At 43.7% G+C, this 22,603-nt stretch overlaps 1 protein-coding gene across 2 annotated transcripts; it reads right to left on the bottom strand.

Moving 5' to 3' along the window:
- Nucleotides 1-4,973: 4,973 nt before the first annotated feature.
- Nucleotides 4,974-21,856, bottom strand: LOC130282908 (protein kinase C delta type-like). Of its 2 annotated transcripts, XM_056531861.1 has the most exons (4): nucleotides 21,208-21,856; nucleotides 14,851-14,997; nucleotides 11,649-11,965; nucleotides 4,974-6,395 (listed from the first exon to the last, which is right to left on the bottom strand). In XM_056531861.1, the coding sequence occupies exons 1-4, from the start codon at nucleotides 21,805-21,807 to the stop codon at nucleotides 5,837-5,839; spliced, it is 1,623 nt and encodes a 540-aa protein (XP_056387836.1). In that variant the 5' UTR covers nucleotides 21,808-21,856; the 3' UTR covers nucleotides 4,974-5,836. The 2 variants fall into 2 exon arrangements, with proteins under 2 accessions (XP_056387836.1, XP_056387837.1); XM_056531862.1 differs by lacking the exon at nucleotides 14,851-14,997 and having other exon boundaries at nucleotides 21,208-21,848.
- Between the last annotated feature and the right edge of the window lie 747 nt (nucleotides 21,857-22,603).

Below are 22,603 nucleotides of genomic sequence, written 5' to 3'. Positions count from 1 at the left end.
GCCACCAATTCTACTTTGCAGTGACATTCATCATTTACCAAACAATCCACGGCAAAATGGGAAAAAAATTCATTGTGCGACAAAATTGAAGAAAAAATTTAATTTTGTAGATTTTGGGGGCTTCCGTTTCTACGCAGTGCATTTTTTGGTAACAATAACACCTTATCTATATTCTGTAGGTCCATACGGTTAAAATGATACCCTACTTATATAGGTTCGATTTTGTTGTACTTCGGAAAAAAATCCTAACTACATGCACGAAATTTATATGTTAAAAATTCTCATCTTCTAACCCCTATAACTTTTTACATTTTCCGTGTATGGGCCAGTATGAAGTTTTTATCGGTAACATTTTTGTATTGATCAGACTTTTTGATCGCTTTATATTCACTTTTTCATGATATAAAAAGTTACCAAAAATACGCTATGTTGGACTTTGGAATTTTTTTGCGCGTACGCCATTGACCGTGTGGTTTAATTAATGATATATTTTTATAGTTCGGACATTTCCGCATGTGGTGATACCACATATGTTTATTTTTATTTACACAGTTTTTTTTTTTATGGGAAAAGGGGGTGATTCAAACTTTTATTAGGGAAGGGGTTAAATGACCTTTGTTAACTTTTTTTTCACTTTTCTTTTTTGCAATGTTATAGCTCTCATAGGGAGCTATAACACTGCACACACTGATCTCTTACCCCGATCCCTGCAAAGCCATAGCTTTGCATGGATCAGCGAGATAGGGTCTCGATTGCTCAAGCCTGTAGCTCAGGCTTGGAGCAATCAAATGCCGAACGGACGTGACGGAGCAAGGTAAGGGGGTCTCCGCTCGCGTCCTATCTGATCGGGACATCGCGATTTTATCGCTATGTCCCGATCAGCCCGACTGAGCTGCCGGGAAGCGTTTACTTTGGTTTTTGATCGCAGCGTCTGAAGGGTTAATAGTGCGTGGCACACCGATCGGTGCCGCATGCATTATCCCAGGGACCCGGCTGCTAACCGGTTAGCAGTTAGCAGCCGGGACCGATCCGGTGTGATGCACCATTTTAAACACCGGGACCGTGCATAGGGCGTACAGGTACGTCCTTCGTCCTGAGTGAGTTAAACTGACTGATACTGACCTGAACAAAGTGCCAAAAAATTACCATACACAAAGCGTTTTACTATTAAAAGAGATTTCTGGCGAAAGTTGAAGGGGTACTCCCGTGGAAAACTTTTTTTTTTTTTTTTTTTAAATCAACTGGTGCCAGAAAGTTAAACAGATTTGTAGATTACTTCTATTTAAAAATCTTAATCTTTCCAGTACTTTTTAGGGGCTATATACTACAGAGGAAATGCTTTTCTTTTTGCATTTCTCTGATGTGCATTTCTCTGATGTCCATTTTTGGAACTGTCCAGAGCAGGAGAAAATCCACATAGCAAACATATGCTGCTCTGGACAGTTCCTAAAATGGACAGCAGATGTCAGCAGAGAGCACTGTGGTCGTGACATCAGAGAAATCCAAAAAGAAAAGCATTTCCTCTGTAGTATATAGCCAATAAAATGTATTGGAAGGGTTAAGATTTTTTAATAGAAGTAATTTACAAATCTGTTTAACTTTCTGGCACCAGTTGATTTAAAAAAAAAAAGTTTTCCACGGTAGTACCCCTTTAACTTATCCTCTATTCACAGGATATGGGATAATTAGCTGATCGCAGGGGGTTCAACTGCTGGGTCCAGCCCCCCACCCACGACCACCGGGAAAGGACCCGGCACTCAGTGAGGAGTGCGTCATGCAGCCGGCACTCGCTCTATTCATTTTTATGGGAGCGACAAAAAGACATCATCGGCGCTCCCGTAGAAATAAATGGAGCGCATGCCGTCTACCCGTAGACGACACATCCCCCTCACTGAGAGTGACGGGGTCCTGTCCTGGAAATCGTGGGGGGCCCCAGTGGTCAGACCCTGCGATCAGCTACTTATCCCCTATCCTGTGAATAGAGGATAAGTTAATTTTTGCCTGAGTACTCCTTTAAGTTCAGAAGAACTCGGGTGCCACTCTCTCGTCCCAGATCCCCAGCAGACAGCGTAACATTCTCCTGTATGCGCGATACACGCACATACAGGAGAAGGCGTCCCCTCTGTGTGAGCCGCATCTGCAGCTACACAGAGGAGACGTGACCTCCGCCTCCACGCAGCACGCAGTACAGGCGCCAGTGATGTCACTCATCGGCGCCTGTACTGTGGAGGGGAGAAGACGCAGGCCCTGCAGCTGAGGAGATCGCTGCATGGTATATTAGGTGAGCATCTTTTTTTTATTTTATTTTTTTAACCCTGCCTATACCTATAGGGAAGGGGGGTGCTCTGCATATACTTATAGGGAAGGGGGAGGGGGGTGCTCTGCATATACTTATAGGGAAGGGGGGGAGAGGGGGGTGCTCTGCATATACTTATAGGGAAGGGGGGGGTGGGTGCTCTGCATATACTTATAGGGAAGAGGGGAGGGGGGGTGCTCTGCATATACTTATAGGGAAGGGGGGAGAGGGGGGTGCTCTGCATATACTTATAGCGAAGGGGGAGAGGGGGGGTTCTCTGCATATATTTATAGGGAAGGGAGGGAGAGGGTGGGTGATGCTCTGCATATGCCTATAGGGAAGGGGGGGGGGTGCTCTGCATATACTTATAGGAAGGGAGGGAGAGGGGGGCAGCTCTGCATATACCTATGGGAAAGGGAGGGAGAGGGGTGGGTGTATCTCTGCATATACCTATGGGGAAGGGTGGGGTGTAGCTCTGCATATACCTATGGAAAAGAGGGTGGGGTGTAGCTCTGCATATACCTATGGGAAAGAGGGTGGGGTGTAGCTCTACATTTACCTATGGGAAAGAGGGGGGTATAGCTCAGCATATACCTATGGAGAAGGGGGGGTGTAGCTCCACATATACATATGGGAAAGAGGGGGGGTAGCTCTTCATATACCTATGGGAAAGAGGGGGGGTAACCCTGCATATACCTATGGGAAAGAGGGGGGGTAACCCTGCATATACATATGGGAAAGAGGGGGGTAGCTCTGCATATACCTATGGGAAAGAGGGGGTGTATCTCTGCATATACCTATGGGAAAGAGGGGGGTGTAACTCTGCATATACCTATGGGAAAGAGGGGGTGTAGCGTAGCTCTGCATATACCTATGGGAAAGAGAGGGGGTGTAACTCTGCATATACCTATGGGAAAGATGGGGGGGTGTAACTCTGCATATACCTATGGGAAAGAGGGGGTTACCTGGCTATCTACCTACCTGCCCATTTACTGTGCAGAAAATAAGCGGATCCCTCCAGGGAACAAACCAGGATAGAGGCAGCGCACAGGACTTCAAAGGTAAAATGGTTTATTTACCCGGCATGCAACGCGTTTCGCTGGATAACCAGCTTCATCAGGCATTGCCTGATGAAGCTGGTTATCCAGCGAAACGCGTTGCATGCCGGGTAAATAAACCATTTTACCTTTGAAGTCCTGTGCGCTGCATCTATCCTGGTTTGTTCCCTGGAGGGATCCGCTTATTTTCTTCGCCTGTGTGTCCAGGAGCAGCTGCCGCTCTTCGCCCGTTGCAGGGTCACTTCACGCCTTCACCATAGTTGTACTTGGTCGCAGTACAACTAGACTTGGTGAGCAAGTTTTCTTGTCTATTATCTTTGCTTTTACATTACGCTATCACACTAGGAGCGCTCTCCTTGTTTGTCTATTGCCATTTACTGTGCAGGACACCAAGGAGGGAATTATTAAAGTTTGTGGGCCTAGAGATAGGAAGATTGTGTAGAGGAGGGGAGGGCACTGAAAAAATTAGTCTGACATGTTTTTCCTGCAGATGTTAAGAGATTTACATGGCGGTCTTATCCGGACGGAGAAGAAAAGGAAAGAGGACGCCGCTGATCAGAAATGACGTAATTGTGAGTCCCAAAATGTAACTGTAATCACTTATACGATATACACATCCTGTGTACAGATGATATCTACCGCCATATGGTCCTGTATATAATCACTTATATTGTATACAGATCCTGTATAGTATACTGGTTTTATTCAGTACAGTATGGCGGTATTATCCAGTTATTGTGTGGTGGTATATATTTACTCCTTGTATACCAGTATTATTGGTCATGGAAATTTACCTACGTCAAAGTGTTTCTTACATATATAAATTTTAATTTATTGTGTGTGGGATTTGGGTGGAATAGTAGCGTGGCAGAAGATTGACGAGCTGCAGAGCCTAGCAGGGGCCCTTGCCTTTTTTTTGGTCCAGGGGCCCCGAGTGTTGTCAGTCCGCCCCTGGAGGAGGGGAGGGAGGGGGTGTAATTAAGGGGGGTGCGTGTGTGTGTGTGGGGGGGGGGGGGGGAGGGGGGCAAACAAAGGGTCCGTCCCGGGTGCCAAATGCTCTAGGTACGCCCCTGCCTCCACCTATACCTGTTTATAGGGGAAGATAATTTTTTTTACATTGTGGGCGCCTTGGGGAGAATTTATCAAGCATCGGGTGTCAGTTCTTAGGCACATTTTGCCCAATTTTTTTCTGTCTTTGACTTTGTAGACATATTTATCAAGCATATTGTGCCATTTTTTTCTTTTTGATAATTTACACCATCAGTTATACATGTTTGGCCTAACAAAAGGAGACATGGTTTAAGTGCCATGGTTTTTTAAACACTTTTATTCTATTCAACAAAAAGTTGTCAAATGTTTGCACTACCCAATTCCATTAAATATGTGCAAATGTATCAAACATTCTGCAACAATATAATACATTAAGTGCAAATGAAGCTTTGTACCACCTCTTTGAAAAGACCACCCCCATAGTGGTCTTGTTTTTAGGACACCACTGCAATAGAAGACCAGAAGAAATTTGGGTGGTCTTCTCAAAGAGGTTTCACTGTATTTATTAGAACAATACATGATCAAACAATGGAAATAAAGACACAGACACAATGATGTAAAGGGGGAAAAGGACATTTTATTTCGTTTATATAGTTACAGGAAGGGGATACTGGGATTCTGCAAATTTTAGAAATCTGTGTTATGTTTTATTTTGCTATGTGTAATATATAAATGTAAAAGCAAAGCTTTTTTATATACTGTGTTGATCCAAAGGAAGGCGAAAACCCCCTTGAGGAAAGAGCCAATTATCCTTATGTAAGGGGGGAAAATTCCTTCCTGACCCCAAATATGGCAATCGGAACAAGTCCCAGGATCAAAAGCCAGTACATGACCTATCTAGTATGGTAAACTATTATGTATTTTTTTTTTTTATATATATATTCATATATAATACTTTTTTAATTATTATTATTCATTTATTTTTTGTACATTATGTTATGTTACCTATTTATGGCTGGAATGATCCCAAGGAAGGCAAAAACCCCTTAAAGAATGAGCCAATTGTCCTCAAAGGAGAAAAATTCCTTCCTGACCCCAAATATGGCGATCGGAACAAGTCCCAGGATCAAAGCCGATATCTACCGCTATCTGTTGTGTGTGTCTGTGTGTCTGTGTCTATACTATCTATGTATGTACCTGTGTGTATATTTCTATCTACCTGTATGTGTGTGTGATCCCAATGTATGTGTGATGATGTGTGATACTTACCAGGTCTGTGCTGAGGTGTTACAAGCACAGGCCGCTCCTGGGGTACAGAGGGTCTTCAGAGGCTGTGGAGGATGTGGAGCTAAGATCCAGGGTAACAACTTGATGGAAATCTGCAGCATTCAGATGGTATAGAGAGGATGTTATAGACAAGCCGAGGTCTAATACAGCAGCAGAGGCATGGGTCAGGGGGCACAGAGCTCTGGGCCGTGGCCATGGGCTGATGTTAACAGGCCCAGCTTGGAGCAATGAAAGAGAATCCTTCCAAGGGGTGAAGGGCTGTCTCTTCCTCTGGCCACGGCAGGTCTCCATTCTTCAGAGCTGGCTTGAATGGTGTAAATGGCGGCTGTGCTCTCTTCTGCTCCAGTTCCTCCCAGTTGATGGTGGTGAAGAATGGATGGTCTCTGATGTTCCTGTTCACACCAAGCCGCTTCTCAGGATTCTTACGCAGCAGTTTCTTGATCAGATGTTTCAGGTCAGCAGGGAGCCAAGATGGAATATTAGGCTTCTCTCTGGTGATGGAATCGCGAGCCATTTCTCTGTTGCAGCCAAAGTAGAATGGGGAACGTCCTGCTGACATCCGGGATACAACAATCCCCAGGCTCCACCAGTCAACTGCTGCATAGTACATCTTCCTCTGGAGCACCTCTGGGACCATGTATGGTAACGTGCCCGTCACTCCTTTGATCTTGTTGGAAGAGGTGACGCCATCTTGGGCAACTCCGAGGTCTATGATGCGGATGTGTCCATCTCTATCCAGCATGATATTATCTGGCTTGATATCTCTGCAATGAAAGAAGAAAAAAGAGTTATAAATAAAAGACAATGGTAATGTGGTGCCACAGGGGTGCAAGGAATTCTTATCAGCTTCTCCGGGGCCAGACAATGGGAGTAAGAAACACACCGACGTCGGGTTAGGGATAACTGTCTTTTACTGAGCAGGTGTAGATGGTACAACACACAGTATGAAGAGTACAAGGGATGCAGTGTAACCCTTGGGAGCCCTGTTGCCTTGATAGGACTTATGGTGCTTTTCATCCACTTGAATAATACTGACTAGAGATTAGAGACTGAAAGGTTTCCCACTCTGGCTAGGATTCTCACAAGGTCCAAGTACTATCACCGCCAGAGCTTGACTCACCACTGTACGGGGGAACACTTCCAGAATGGTGGGGCTGACTCCGCTGTATGGGGAACCCTTGCAGATTGGCGGGGCTGACTCCGCTGTATGGGGAACCCTTGCAGAATGATGGGGCTGACTCCGCTGTATGGGGGAACACTTGCAGAATGGTGGGGCTGACTCCGCTGTACGGGGGAACCCTTGCAGAATGGCAGGGCTGACTACGCTGTACGGGGGAACACTTGCAGAATGGCGGGGCTTCCGCTGTATGGGGGAACCCTTGCAGAATGGTGGGGCTGACTTTAGAAGATATTTTCTTAGGCTTCCCTCAGAATTTCTCCACACACTCCTTCCTCCTCCTTTCCACACAGTTCTCAGCTTGAGCTCTGCAGCTAGACTGGGGCGACTCCTCCCCCCCAACACCATATACAAGAGAATTTAGGGGTTCCCACTGGGCAGGCAGGGTCACCTGATTATCACTGCTCCTCTCTCTCTTAAGGACCGAGGTCATATTGGCCTTAAGGACCAGAGCATTTTTTGCAAATCTGGCCACTGTCACTTTAAGCATTAATAACTCTGGGATTCTTTTACTTATGAATTTGATTCCGAGTTTATTTTTTCATGACATATTCTACTTTATCTTAGTTGTAAATTTTTGTCAATGCTTGCATCATTTCTTGGTTAAAAATTGCTAAATTTTATGAAAAATTAACAAATTTCGCATTTTTCTAACTTTGAAGCTCTCTGCTTGTGAGGAAAATAGACATACCAAATACATTATATACTGATTCACAATTACAAAATGCCTACTTTATGTTTGCATCATAAAGTTGACAGGTTTTTACTTTTGGAAGACATCAGAGGGCTTCAAAGTTCAGCAGCAATTTTCCTATTTTTCACAAAATTTTCAAAATCAGAATTTTTCAGGGAACAGTTCTGTTTTGAAGTGTATTTGAGGGGTCTTCATATTAGAAATATCCTATATATATATTCCCCATCCTATATATATATTCCCCATTATAAAAACTGCACCCCTCAAAGTATTCAAAATGACATTCAAAAGGTTTGTTAACTCTTTAGGTATTTCACAGGAATAATTAGCAACAAGTAATAGCAGCGTTGTAGTATAATGTACATTGAAACTACTGGTGTATAAACCATATCTAAAACTCGCTGCGGGTCTATAAACCAATGCTACAGTATAGCTCTGAAAATAAATTTTATATACTTATAGAGAAACAATAGAGCCATGACTACTGATAAAACTAAAATAATTTTATTAATACTCTTTAAAATCACAAATATGACTACTAAATATTAACATTATACAAGGTCAATGATTGTAAACAGTTAACCAATCCGAAAAGAAGGTGGTAAGACAGGTATGATTAGTATAATCAAGCTCATATGAAGTATATAAACAGTGAGATCTACAGCAGCAGTAATGGGTGTCCAATAATAATGTCCAATAGGACAAGAAAAGGGGTATATAACCTTTACTAATATAATGTCCAGCTACCCACTCAAAATAGCTGGAATGGACACTAACAGTGCATGAAAGTAATAGCACTAACAAAGCTTTTACTCACTTACCCATAATGGAGACCTGTCACCACCGCCCCAACGTATGTTTCGTCAGCCTGGACTTTCTCAAGGGAATAGCAACAAAGTGAAGGAGAACATTCTAAATCTCTATTTTTTACACTTTTAACACATTCCTGTAGACCCAGTATTTGCATTTTTATAAAGGCTAGAAGGAGAAAATGCCACCCAAAATGTGTAACCCTATTTCTCTCAAGTAAGGAAATACCTCATATGTGTATGTCAAGTGTTCTGTAGGTGCACTAGAGGGCTCAAAAGGGAAGGAGCGACATTGGGATTTTGGAGAGTGAATTTTGCTGAAATGGTTTTTATGGGGCATGTCGCATTTAAGAAGCCCCTATGCTTCCATAACAGCAAAAAAAAAAAAAAACACATAGCGTACTATTTTGGAATCTACAACCCTCAAGTGGTACAGTGAGCTTTAACACCCCACAAGTGTTTGACGACTTTCTGTTAAAGTTGTATGTGTAAATGAATTTTTTCCCCACTAAAATGCTGGTTTCCCCCCCATATTTTACATTTTTACAAGGGGTAATAGGAAAAATTACACCCAAAATTTGTAACCCCATCTCTTCTGAGTATCGTAATACCCCATGTGTGGACGTCAAACACTCTGTGTGCGAACTACAATGCTCAGAGGAGAAGGAGTCACATTTAGCTTTCGGAAAGCAAATTTTGATGAAATGGTTTTTGGGGGGCATGTCCCATTTAGGAAGCCCCTTTGGTGCAAGGACAGCAAAAAAAAACACATGGCATACCATTTTGGAAATTACACCCCTCAAGGAACGTTACAAGGGGTACAGTGAGCCTTAACACCCCACAGGTGTTTGACGACTTTTCGTTAAAGTCGGATGTGTAAAGAAAAAACATTTTTTTTCACTAAAATGCAGTTTTTCCCCCCCAAATTCAATATTTTTACAAGAGGTTATAGGAAAAAATGCCCCCCAAAATTTGTAACCTCGTGTGGAAATACCCCATATGTGGACGTAAAGTGCCCTGCAGGCAAACTACAATGCTCAGAAAAAAAAAGCTTTTGGAGAGAGAATTTGTTTGGAATGGAAGTCGGGTGCCATGTGCATTTACAAAGCTCCCATGGTGCCAGAACAGCAGAAACCCCCCACATGTGACCTCATTTTAGAAACTAAACCCCTAACCAAATGTAATAAGGGGTGCAGTGAGCATTTATACCCCACTGGTGTTTGACAGACTTTTGAAACAGTGGGCTGTGCAAATGAAAAATCAAATTTTTCATTTTCATGGATGACTGTACACAAAATAGGTCAAACGCCTGTGGGGTGTAAATGTTCACTGCACCCCTTATTACATTACGTGAGGGGTGTAATTTTCAAAATGGGGTCACATGTGGGGGGGGGGTTCACTGTTCTGGCACCATGGGGGCTTTGTAAAGGCACATGGTCTTCAATTCCAGCCAAATTCTTTCTACAAAATCCCAATGGCGCTCCTTCTCTTCTGAGCATTGTAGTTCGCCCGCAGAGAACTTTACGTCCACTTATAGGGCATTTATATACAAATTTTGGGGGGCTTTTTTACTATTACACCTTGAGAAAATGAAAAATTTGGGATAACACCAGCATTTTAGTGAAAAAACAAAAAATTTTCATTTTCAATGAAAATTCTTCAAACAGGTGTGGGGTGTTAAGGCTCACTATGGGGTCAAATGTAGTTTTTTTTTTTTTTATGTCAGAACCGCTGTAACGATCAGCCACCCCTGTGCAAATCACCTCAAATGTACATGGTGCTCTCATTCCTGAGCCCTGTTGTGCGCACGCAGAGCATTTTACTCCCACATATGGGGTATTTCCGTACTCAGGAAAAATTGTGTAGTGTAGTGTTTTTAGGGTACATTCGCACGGGCGGGTTTACAGCGAGTTTTGAGCTACAGCGGAAAATTAGCTGCATTTCAAACTTGCAGCGAGAAACTCACTGTAAATCCCCCTGTGGGGAAGGCAAAACTACAACTCCCAGCATACCCTTTGGCTGTCCGTGCATGGGGGTTGTAGTTATGCAACAGCTGGAGGTACACTGGTTGCAAAACACTAAGAGTTTGTTACTTAACTCAGTGTTTCCCAACCCATGCGCCTCCAGCTGTTGCAAAACTACAACTCCCAGCATGTATGGTTTTTCAGTGCATTCTGGGAGTTATAGTTTTGCAACAGCTGGAGGCACAAAGGTTGGGAAACACTGAGTTAGGAAACAGACAATGTTTCCCAACCAGTGTGCTTCCAGTTGTTGCAAAACTACAACTCCCAGCATGCACGGACAGCCAAAGGGTATGCTGTGTGTTGTAGTTTTGCAACATCTGGAGGAGAACAGTTTGGAGACCACTGTGTAGTGGTCTCCAAACTGTAGCCCTCCAGATTTAGCAAAATGACAACTCTCAGCATGCCCAGGCATGCTGGGAGTTGTAGTTCGGCAACATCTGAAGGGCCAGATGTTACAGAACTACAACTCCCAGCATGCCTGGACTGTCTGGGCATGCTGGGAGTTGTAGTTTTGCAACATCTGGAAGAGCACAGATTGATCCAAACTGTGGCCCTCCAGATGTTGCAAAACTACAACACCCAGCATGCCCAGACAGCCAAAAGGCATGCTGGGTGTTGTAGTTTTGGAACTACCAGAAGCAGCAGTGAAGAGCTTCACTGCTGCCTCTGATGCAGATGCCGCCCGCCGCCTCCTCCACTTACCTGCTGCCAACCCGTGTGCCTCCAGCTGCTGAGAGCCTGCCGCCGGTCCCCACTGCCGCGCCGGTACTTGATAAGTGCTGCTGTCTCCACAGCAGCTCTCAGCATCTTCTTCCCCTGCTCTGCTCAGACTTCTAGTGGCGGGCAGAGCAGGGGAAATGAACTTTACCCCCAGTCAGCTCATTCACTGTGATTAGTCCACAGGGACCAATCACAGTGATCGCTGACCAGGACCATCGACAGCTGGTCCTGGAGGGTGTTGCAGAAGTTGTCCCCTGCTTGAAACAGCGGGACTTCTGCCAGTTAACCCGTGTGATGCTGCGCATCGCGGGGTTAACTGAATGACGTCTATAGACGTGATTCTGCGGGAAGGGGTTAAAGATACAGTACATACATTACATAATACACAGTGAAAAATGCATGCCCAAGGAGATCCGCAGCCTACAGGACAGCTTTTGGTGCTGGGACATCACAGGAAATCTTTAAAGATCGACAATGGTGAAGGGGTCATGAACTGTACCACCACAAAGCCTAACAAAATTCAGGATTCTGGGAAAGTTGGGTGCATTATTTACAACATGACAAGGAGACAGGTGTGGGGAAGTTAGACTTACCGGTGGACGATGTTATGCCCGTGAAGGAACTGGAGGCCGCATGCAATCTCTGCTGTGTAGAATCTTACGTTGTCGGTGTTCAGACAGCTGCACATTCTGAGTAAAGCCTCCAGGCTGCCGCCGGACAGGTACTCGGTGATGAAGAATGCATGGTCCTGAGACTGCTGTGCAGCATACAGGTGACACAGGAACGGGCAGTCTCGGGCCAGCATGAGGATCCGTCTCTCTCTCTGCAGGGTCGCTGCATTGTCCCCTGTCTTGGTGATTCCCTTGATGGCCACGTAGTTGTTTCGGCCGGGGACTGATGCCAGGCCCACCTGAAAGAAAGCAAAGAGAGCAATAGTAAATAGTGGAAGACTATGGGAAATATTTCCTTTTGACAATATCCCATAGGTATAACTAGAGCCAACTTGTTATAACTAGGTATAACTAGAGGTATAGCTAGAGCCAACCAGTTAGGGACTGTGGGGTGATGGTCATTGTTATTTCCATGCCATGGTACATATGAGATGTAATAGGGATGTAGTTGGAAAAAAAAAGGCCCAAAAAAACACCCATTCTACTGCACAGCGTGGGCAAATGTTAGCTGCAAGTCAATAAGGAACTACAAAATGCCATATCCACTTTTTTTGATTTTCTAATTGGTGTTTTTTTTATCCTTTTGGTGTTTTTTTCAGCTTTTTTCGGCTCATTGGGTGATTCCTAGAAGTGACCTTATGAGACTATGGCGTTTTTTGGGGAAAATCGCTGTGTTTTTCTCCATAGTGTGGGAGTGAAAAAACACCAAAAAAAAAGCCATGTGAGTTTAAACATTGTTTTTGCAGGCGTGTTTTTTTTTTATTTTAATTTTTTACTTTAGCTATTCCATTTTACTATTAAAATAAATAAATATATATATACTAGCTGAGTACCCAGCATTGCCCAGTTTTTCCTTCCTAATCCTTGTTGGGGAGGAAAATAAACAAAGGAGGAAGCTTTTGAATTCATATCCCGTCCTCATATATTGATGCCATATCCCGACCTCCTATCCCGACCTCCTATCCCGACCTCCTATCCCATCCTCCTATCCCGACCTCCTATCCCATCCTCCTATCCCGACCTCCTATCCCGACCTCCTATCCCGTCCTCCTATCCCTTCCTCATAACCCGACCTGTAATGGGCATCTATCACATCCTTGTAATGGGCATCTATCACATCCTTGTAATGGGCATCTATCACATCCTTGTAATGGGCATCTATAACATCCTTGTAATGGGCATCTATCACATCCTTGTAATGGGCATCTATCATATCCTTTTAATGGGCATCTATCAAATCCTTGTAATGGGCATCTATCACATCCTTGTAATGGGCATCTATCAAATCTTTGTAATGGGCATCTATCACATCCTTGTAATGGGCATCTATCATATCCTTGTAATGGGCATCTATCACATCCTTGTAATGGGCATCTATCACATCTTTTATACATGTTTAACTGGCAACACATTGCAGTAGGGGTTAAAAAGCTTATTCTACTCCTATGTTTCTGTGTATATTTCATTGTTTTATAGCCAATAGAGAATAAATTCTTTATAATGTGCCCGAGTATCAGAGGGCCGCCAACACCTTTCTCTGCTGACCTCCCATTGACTGACACAGCGGCACACACAGAGGAGCGCAGTAACAGCGAGCTCTTTGCCTCTAGCTATTACAGAGCACCAGTGGTGTTGCTAAGGTTAATGTCACCCGTTGTGGTAGAAAATGGTGTCACCCTATAATGCCCCCTAAGTAATTTTTTAGCCTGTTGTGATGCCAAGTAAGGGGCAATTGCTCAATAAGTTTGTACCATGTGATACTATAGCTCCCAGTAAAATCTTAGCAGTAATAAGGTTATGCTGGGAGTTGTTGTTTCACCCATGATCCCTGCAGAACTTACAAGTGACTACAGCTATGATGGAATACAATTGGCCAGATGACAGCTTCTCTGTAGCAGGGGCGTGTGACAGGTCAGGCACGGAGGGCCCGGCCACCGTAGGTCTTGCTGCTTCTCGGGGAGCATGCAAGCTGAAGGTTTGTATGTATTATATAGAGAGCTCCAGCTTGCATTCTCCCTGATCTTCTAAGAGCCAGTGCAGGAGGATAGCAAGGGGGGACATAAGGCCTAGGGGCATGTAGGGCGGAGGCAGGGTGCCACCACATATCTTTATTCCGTGCAGGAACTCCTCCCCTTCACCGATAGGAGCATGCTTAAAGAGACACTGTCATGTTGAAAAACTTTTTATATTTTGTAGTACTACTGATAAGATTACTTTTTTAAATACACATTTATAAAAAAAAAAAAAAAATTACTAAAAAAGGAAAAATGAAAATAACCACCACTAGGGCTCATCAGTCTTTACGCAGACAGACTACTCTGTATTTTGCAGCATACTGGATACAGGCCATAAAGTGTGTTGGTATCCAGTATAGGAGATCACCACTGCAGCCTTCAGCTATTCCTAAACTATAACTACCATGATGGGAGTTTTAGTTTTGCAACAGCTGGAGTTACAATCTTTGTAAAACTCTGTGTTAGAGCTGGGTATTCTCCAGCTGTGTGTCTCCATCTCTTGCAAAACTACAGACAAAGGATGTGTGGGCATGCTGGGAGTTGTAGTTTTGCAACAGCTAAAGGCAACACTGTTCTAACACATTGCTTTACAAACACTGCAGCTCAAACTATTGCAAAACTACAACTCCCAGCATGCTTGAATAGCCAAAGCTTTCTCTGAGTCCTGAATGACAAAGAAGCTGAACAGACATTCAGGAGTCTGTTAAAGCTGAATGACACACATTTTCTATCTGTTCCTAGTAAAGCTGGATTAGCATCCATCTTTACTAATGACAGATATAAAATGTATGCATAAAAACTACTGTGCTTTTATCACTAAAATCCTTGCACTAATTTAGAAAGATCTGCAGACTGCCAGGCTGCTCCCAGACTCAGTGAGGGAAAGAGATGGACACGCCCCCTCCGCAAGGCAAGAAGACAAAGCAAGTGACCAAGATATAAATGCTATTTGTTAGGGATATACAGGTCCTAGACACATAAAAATGTATATGTACAGGATCAGGATTAGGTACTGAGCAACATATCACTTTTCTTTCTTTTGGCTCTATGACAGGTACCTGATTCACGTTCACAGAGGAAGAAGACAGAGACAAGGTGTGTGTACTCACTTTTTTGCTGTTAATAAAATGTGCTTGACTGCTCTGATCCTTTCCTCCGCTCCTGTGCCTGGACTGTCGGGTAGCGTTCCCCTCCACAGACATAGACAGCAATAGAAGTATCCGGCACCATCCGGTAGCAGGTAAAAAAACTTCAAGCTTTATTCAGATAAATACAGGCACAGCATGGTAGACACTATTTTGCTGTTACACCATATCTCGTCCTCCTGTTACTGCCAAAGCTGTACTTACTTTTCTACTATTACATCATGTCGCATCCTTAAGTTGCCTCCAGAGCTGCAACCACTATTCTGCTGTTACATCATGTCTTAAGCTCCTTTCACCTCCAAAGCTGCAGCCACTATTCTGCTCTCACATCATGTCTTATATTCCAGTCAACTCCAGAGTTGCAGTCAGTATTCTGCTGTTATATTTTGACTTATCCTCCAGTCACCTTCAGAGCTGCTGTCACTATTCTGCTGTCACATCATGTCTTATCCTCCTGTCACTTCCAGAGCTGCAGTTACTTTTCTGCTGTTAGAATATGTCTTATACTGCAGACACCTCCAGAGCTGCATTGGCTGAGTGTGATAGGAGTGTGGTAGCTGTAATCACACTCCTATAACTCTCAGGCAGGGGGGCAGCGGGGGAGTGGTCCACCCCAGGTTAGAGGGGGGGGGGGGAGGGTTGTGCCATCTCTCAATTCATACTTTTTAACTTACTGGGGGGGGGGGGGGGGGGAGGGTCAGCATAGCCGAACTTCAGGCACTAGAGGAATCCTGTCTCTCTAGTGCCAAATACCTGGCGGTGCTGACTCAACCTGCAGAAACACCAGCCAGTAAGGACCGACAATGGAGATCACTTTGATGCTGGTCATTTAACCCCTTTAATGGGTTATCCACCATAAGGTATTTTAGTACGTACCTGGCAGAAATTAATGGACATGCTTAGGAAGGATCTGCGCTTGTCTTGGGGCTAAATGGCGTGAGATTACCATAACACTGTGGCTAGCTTTTTGTGAACTAGTATTTCCTTTTTGAGTTTACTTCTTTGCCTACAAAGCCCATAATTCCATTTTCCTCCCTCCCACACATCAGTAACACTCCCATAAATGAGCAGCATTCATTCAAAAGACCTGTGGTTTTCAATCAGGGTGCCTACAGCTGTTGCAATAGTTGCAGATTGATCTCTCTCCCACCAAGCGATCGCTCCACCCATTGAAGCAGACAGGCTCCCTGTCATCAGCTGACTAGTGAGTCAGGTCTCGGAAGCATTGCAACCTGGGAAAAATCTGAGACAACAGTAATTTTGTATGCTGGTAAAAGTAAATATTGGGGTGAAAATCACATAAGAATTGTGAGAAAACCGTCACATACGGGTACAGACACTACATTATTAACTACACTAACTTTACAGCCTCTGTAGCATAGTCAAATGTCAAATAAAAAATAAATTCTGGAATACCCCTTTAGAGACACAGCAAATTTTGGCCTTGAGGACACAACAAATTTTAGTTTACACATTTTTTAGTTTACACCTTTCAAGAGCCATAATTCTTTTTATTTTTCCATCCACAGACCCATATGTTTGTTTTTTCACAACAAAATGTACTTTATAAAGACACCTTAAATTTGAATTTAAAATTGAAAAAAGAAAATAAATTAAAGAAAATCACAATTTTGCTAATTTTTGGGGGTTTTGGTTTTAAGCAATGCATTTTACAGTTAAATTTTCATGTTTTCTTAAAGGGGTACTCCCATGGAAAACTTATTTATTTATTTATTTATTTTTTTAATCAACTGGTGCCAGAAAGTTAAACAGATTTGTAAATTACTTCTATTAAAAAATCTTAATCCTTTCAGTACTTATTAGCTGCTGAATACTACAGAGGAAATGGTTTTCTTTTTGGAACACAGAGCTCTCTGCTGACATCATGACCACACTGCTCTCTGCTTACATATCAGTCCTTTATAAGAACTGTCCAGAGTAGGAGAAAATCCCCATAGCAAACATGTGTTGCTCTGGACAGTTCCTAAAATGGACAGAGATTTCAGCAGAGAGCACTGTGGTCATGATGTCAGCAGAGAGCTCTGTGTTCCAAAAAGAAAACCATTTCCTCTGTAGTTTACAGACCCTAAAAAGTACTGGAAAGATTAAGATTTTTTAATAGAAGTAATTTACAAATCTGTTTAACTTTCTGGCACCAGTTGATTTAAAAAAAAAGTTTTGCACAGGAGTACCCCTTTAATTATGTGGATGAATACAATTAAAATGATACTCATGTTTGCATTCTTTTCTATTACTGCACTTCTTTTAAAAAAGGCAAAGTATGTTTAAAATTTCCCTATTCTGACCTCCTATAACTTTCTTATTTTTCTGCATACAGTGCTGTATGAGAATTTTTTGCACCATTATCTGTAGTTTTTAATAAAGGGGTACTCCCTTGGAAAACTTTTTTTTTATAAATCCATCCACTGGTTCCAGAAAGTTAAACAGATTTGTAAAGTACTTTCATTAAAAAATCTTAATCCTTCCAGTAATTTTTAGGGGCTGTATGCTACAGAGGAAATGCTTTTCTATTTGGATTTCTCTTCTGTCATAACCAAAGTGCTCTCTGTTGACCTCTGCTGTCCCTTTTTGGAACTTTCCAGAGAACAAATCCCCATTGCAAACATATGCTGCTCTGGACAGTTCCTAAAATGGACAGCAGAGGTCAGCAGAGAGCACTGTAGTCATTACATCAGAGAAATCCAAAAAGAAAACCATTTCCTCTGTAGTATACAGCCCCTAAAAAGTACTGGAAGGATTAAGATTTTTTAATAGAAGTAATTTACAAATCTGTTTAACTTTCTGGCACTAGTTGATTTAAAAAAAAACTTTACCACTGTACCACTGTAACATAACTTTTGCTTATATTTGACTTTTTCATCACTTTTATTCCATTGTTTCTGAGATATGATGTGACCAAAAATCTGCAATTATTTCACTTTGGTTCACATTCCTGATATTGCATTGTCAATGATGTGAATGCAAAAAAAAAAATTGCCAATTTTTGTCACATCAACACATAAGAAGTAATCAAACAATCAATACAATGCACAAGTGGTACCGGCAAAAACTACAGATCACAGTGTCTGTATGTATGGGTATATAGTATATAAAAAAATATATTGCAGCTCTCCATATAATAGTTAAATCACTGCCACATTTCTGCTTCTTGTTGAAGCTTTTTTCAAGCATGTTCACACACATCACTAAGGGTCTATATTTACCCAGACACGTAATTACCAAATAAAGTAATATCAAGTATAACAAGTATAACGTGCATATTCATCATAAATGTATAAAGACAATTCATCATGGTGACATTATATGTTCAACACATGAGAAATACATATATGTTCAGTCAAGTGTCAGTGCAAAAAATAGATAAATGGCTTAAAAAAAAGATTATTACAGTTATAACATTTACAGTATCTGACATAAGTGAGTACAACCTTCACATGTTTTTAAATATTTTATTTTATCTTTTCATGTGACAACACAAAAGAAATGAAACTCTTCTACAATGTAAAGTGTAACAGTGTTTAATATTGTGTGTCCCCCCCCCCACCCAAATAACTCATCATAAAGTCATTAATATCTTAACCTTGGCAAAAAAAAGTGAGTACAACCCTAAGTAGAAATGTTCAAATTGGGCCCAATAAGTAATTGTGACTCATTAGTGTTACATGCAGGGCCGCCATCAGGGGGGTACAGCCGGTACTCCCGTAAGGGGCCCGGACCCGAGGGGGGCCGGGCCCAACATTTATTTTTTATTTTTTACTCACTCACTGACCGTTGGGGGCCTGCCATTTTCCACTGACTGACTGACCGTACTCTGTACAATCAGTCAGTCAGTTACCCTCTTTCCTGGGCCCTGTCCCTGCCGCACATACCTCGGAGGCCACTGCCACTTTAAAAAAAAAAAAAAAAAAACTGCAGTGGCCGTCGGGAGGTACTAGCGCAACGATCGTGCCGCGCGTAGGCACGTTCGGTGCGCTATGACGCGGCAAGCCGGCCCGGAAGTCAGAGGAAAGCCGCGCCCGAAGAAGAACTGGAGCGAAGGGGCTGCCTGGAAGACGCGTGGCTGACATCGGGCCAGGAAGGTAACCACAGCAGGCTGCCTTCAATGCTCCGACCACTGCTCCTCCAGTCTGGGGGCTCCTCCAGTCTGGTCAGAGCACAGACATACTGCCTCCAGCCATATACCGTGAATGTCTGGAGGCAGTATGTCTGTGGGGGTACATGGGGCCTATAACTACTTGTTGGGGCACAAAGGGGGGCCTATATCAACTGTGGGGGCTGAAAGGGGGGCCTATATTTAACTGTGAGGGCTGAAAGGGGGGGGGGGGCTATATTTAACTGAGGGCGCTGAAAGGGGGGGCCTATATTTAACTGAGGGGGCTGAAAGGGGGGGCCTATATTTAACTGTGGGAGCTGAAAGGGGGGGCCTATATTTAACTGTGGGGGCTGAAAGGGGGGGCCTATATTTAACTGGGGGCTGAAAGGGGGGGCCTTTATTTAACTGGGGGCTGAAAGGGGGGCCTATATTTAACTGGGGGCTGAAATGGGGGGCCTATATTTAACTGGGGGCTGAATGGGGGGGCCTATATTTAACTGTGGGGCCTGAAAAGGGGCCTATATTTAACTGTGGGGGCTGAAAGGGGGGCCTATATTTAACTGTGGGGGCTGAAAAGGGGGCCGCCTATATTTAACTGTGGGGGCTGAAAGGGGGCGTCTATATTTAACTGTGGGGGCTGAAAGGGGGGGGGCTATATTTAATTGAGGGGGCTGAAAGGGGGGGCTATATTTAACTGAGGGGGCTGAAAGAAGAGGCCTATATTTAATTGGGGGCTGAAAGGGGGGCCTATATTTAACTGGGGGCTGAAAGGGGGGCCTATATTTAACTAGGGGCTGAATGGGGGGGCCTATATTTAACTGTGGGGCCTGAGAAGGGGCCTATATTTAACTGTGGGGGCTGAAAGGGGGGCCTATATTTAACTGGGGTCTGAAAGGGGGGCCTATATTTAACTGTGGGGGCTGGAAGGTGGGGCCTATATTTAACTGGGGGCTGAAAGGGGGGCCTATATTTAACTGGGGGCTAAAAGGGGGGCCTATACTTAGCTGTGGGGCTGAAAGGGGGGGGGGGGCTATATTTAAATGGGGGCTTAAAGGGGGGGGCCTATATTTAACTGTGGGGCTGAAAGGGGGGGCCTATATTTAACTGTGGGGGCTGAAAGAGGGGCTATATGTAACTGTGGGGGCTGAAGGGGGGGGCTATATTTAACTGGGGGCTAAAAGGGGGGCCTATATTTAACTGTGGGGGCTGAAAGGGGGGGTCTATATTTAACTGTGGGGGCTGAACGGGGGGGCCTATATTTAACTGTGGGGGCTGAAAGGAGGCGTCTATATTTAACTGTGGGGGCTGAAAGGGGGGGGGGCCTATATTTAATTGAGGGGGCTGAAAGGGGGGGCTATATTTAACTGTGGGGGCTGAAAGGGGGGGGCTATAACTAACTTAGGGCTGAAAGGGTGGGCCTATAACTAACTGTGGGAGCTGAAAGGTGGGGCCTATAACTATGGGAGCTCAAAGGGGGCCTATTATTACACACAGGGGCACAAAGGGGGTCTACAATCATGTATATTGGAGGCACGTGGGACCTACAATTATATATGGAGCACAGGGGCCTACAACTATATATGGGGGCACAAAATTGGCCTATAACTATATATGGGGCAAAGATGGGTGTACAACTATGTATGGGGGCACAGAGGAGGTGTACAACTATATATATGTGTATATATATATGTGGGGGCAGAGAGGGGGTCTACAACTATATAGAGGTGGACATTGTGCTGGAGAAAGTACACAGAAAGTTTCACAGTATTCAGAATAGGGTATATTAGATTACAGCAGAGTGTGGCGCAGTAAAATTACTTTGCAGCACAGTGTATTACTGCACTACAATCTTCTATAAAGTAATTAGAAATATATCATTAGGAAAAAAAATGGGTTGGGAGTTGGCCCTGGGGCGGACTCGAGGGGGGGGGGGGGGGCCTGGAATTAAGCTGCGTAAGGGGCCCCAAAATTTCTGATGGCAGCCCTGGTTACATGTCTCAGGTGTGAATGGGGAGCAATGTCCTAAATCGCTCTCACACTCTCTAATACTGGTCACTGAAAGTTCAACATGGCCCCACATTGTTGCTCTACATTAAGATGGCCTACGCTGGTTATTTTCTAGACTTACAATTAGCTGCAGAATATCAATGGGAAAAACCACATTGACTGTCCATTTAACAAACAAAAAAAAACATAAATAAACTTACCACTCCAAAGCTGCCCCTACCCAATACCTGATGGACAGTGAGGTGATAGATGTTAAATTTGGGGTAGGAGCTTGATGTTCCGGGGTCCTGGCTGGTGCCTGGTCTTGGCTCCTCATCCTCCAATAATCTGGCATCTTCTCCTCTCCTCTTCTCCACATCCTCGCTTTCCTCTTCTCTCTTCCTCTTCTTCACCTCCTCGCTCACCTCTTCCTCCTTCCTCTTCACTCCTGTCTTCTCCACCTCCTTGCTTTCCTCTTCTATCTTCCTCTTCTTCACCTCCTCGCTCACATCTTCCTCCTTCCTCTTCTCTCTGCTCTTCACCTCCTCGCTTTCCTCTTCTCTCTTCCTCTTCTTCACCTCCTCGCTCACCTCTTCCTCCTTCCTCTTCTTTCCGCTCTCCTTCACCTCCTCGCTTTCCTCTTCCCTCTTCCTCTTTCCTCCGCTCTCCTCTTCCCTCTTCTCTCCTCTCTCCTTCTCGCCATCTCTTCTTCCTCCAGTAGCCGCCATCTTTGGGATCCTGTAGACGTCCGTCCGCTCGGTCCAACTGACAGTTGTGGGTAAACAACAACAACAGCCGTTGTCCAGGTGACGTGATGTCATCAAAACATCAGGTGGCACCTGCTACCAGTGGTCCAGGGACCTGTGGATCCATATACATTGTGATATAGGCATCATGGGTGATAGCCTAGGGTCCAGAAGAATGGAGATATTCATGGCTGATTCTTGTAGTGCTTTATTATTAGTAGATGGGGCAGGTGATGTGACTTTTATGTGTTGTATAGGTTGGCAGTGGTGCCCATAAACTCTGCTGGAAGGTTAGAATAAGGAGGCTGGAATAAACCAGACCATCTACTTGCTGCTAATGGTAGAAATAATAAAGCCTTGTAATGGCCTGTAATGTTCTGCTACATTCAATAAGTGTCATCACTCAGATACATTAGATTATGTCCATAGGAGGAGATTTAGCAAAACCTGTCCAGAGGAAAAGTTGACCAGTTGCCCATAGCAACCAATCACATTGCTTCTTACATTTTTTTAAATGGCCTATGAAAAGTAAAAGAAGCCATCTGATTGGTTGCTATGGGCAACCGGTCAACTTTTCCTCTGCACAGGTTTTGCTAAATCCCCTCCATTGTCTCCAAAAAGCAGTATATAGGACATCATACGGCTTCACCACCACTGGGACCTTATTTTTAAGCCGAGCACCATAAATATTTTTTATCATAGAAATTTGTGGGTGTCCAGTCTTAGTTATGGGAGAATGAGATGTTCTATATAAGATGTAGACAGATTTACAATTGACTTTGCTGAACAATCTTCTTCACTAGGTCTCATATAATGAATGCAGAATTCCAACCAGAGAGAGATTATAGCGAGGGCAAAAATGGGTCCTTTC

This window comes from Hyla sarda, chromosome 7, assembly GCF_029499605.1.
Source record: "Hyla sarda isolate aHylSar1 chromosome 7, aHylSar1.hap1, whole genome shotgun sequence".
Lineage (NCBI taxonomy): Eukaryota > Metazoa > Chordata > Amphibia > Anura > Hylidae > Hyla > Hyla sarda.
The sequence above is the reverse complement of the archived record's forward strand: the minus strand, read 5'-3'. Positions and strand labels throughout refer to the sequence as shown.

Bases quoted from the DNA above. Each gene is read 5' to 3' on its own strand.
- LOC130282908 (XM_056531861.1), bottom strand. From the start codon at position 21,807: ATGACATCACGTCACCTGGACAACGGCTGTTGTTGTTGTTTACCCACA. The intron at 11,966-14,850 runs GTGAGTACACAC...GCTTTCTTTCAG, and splicing joins ATTTTATTAACAGCAAAAAA to GTGGGCCTGGCATCAGTCCC. The intron at 6,396-11,648 runs GTAAGTCTAACT...CTTTCATTGCAG, and splicing joins GGGCATAACATCGTCCACCG to AGATATCAAGCCAGATAATA.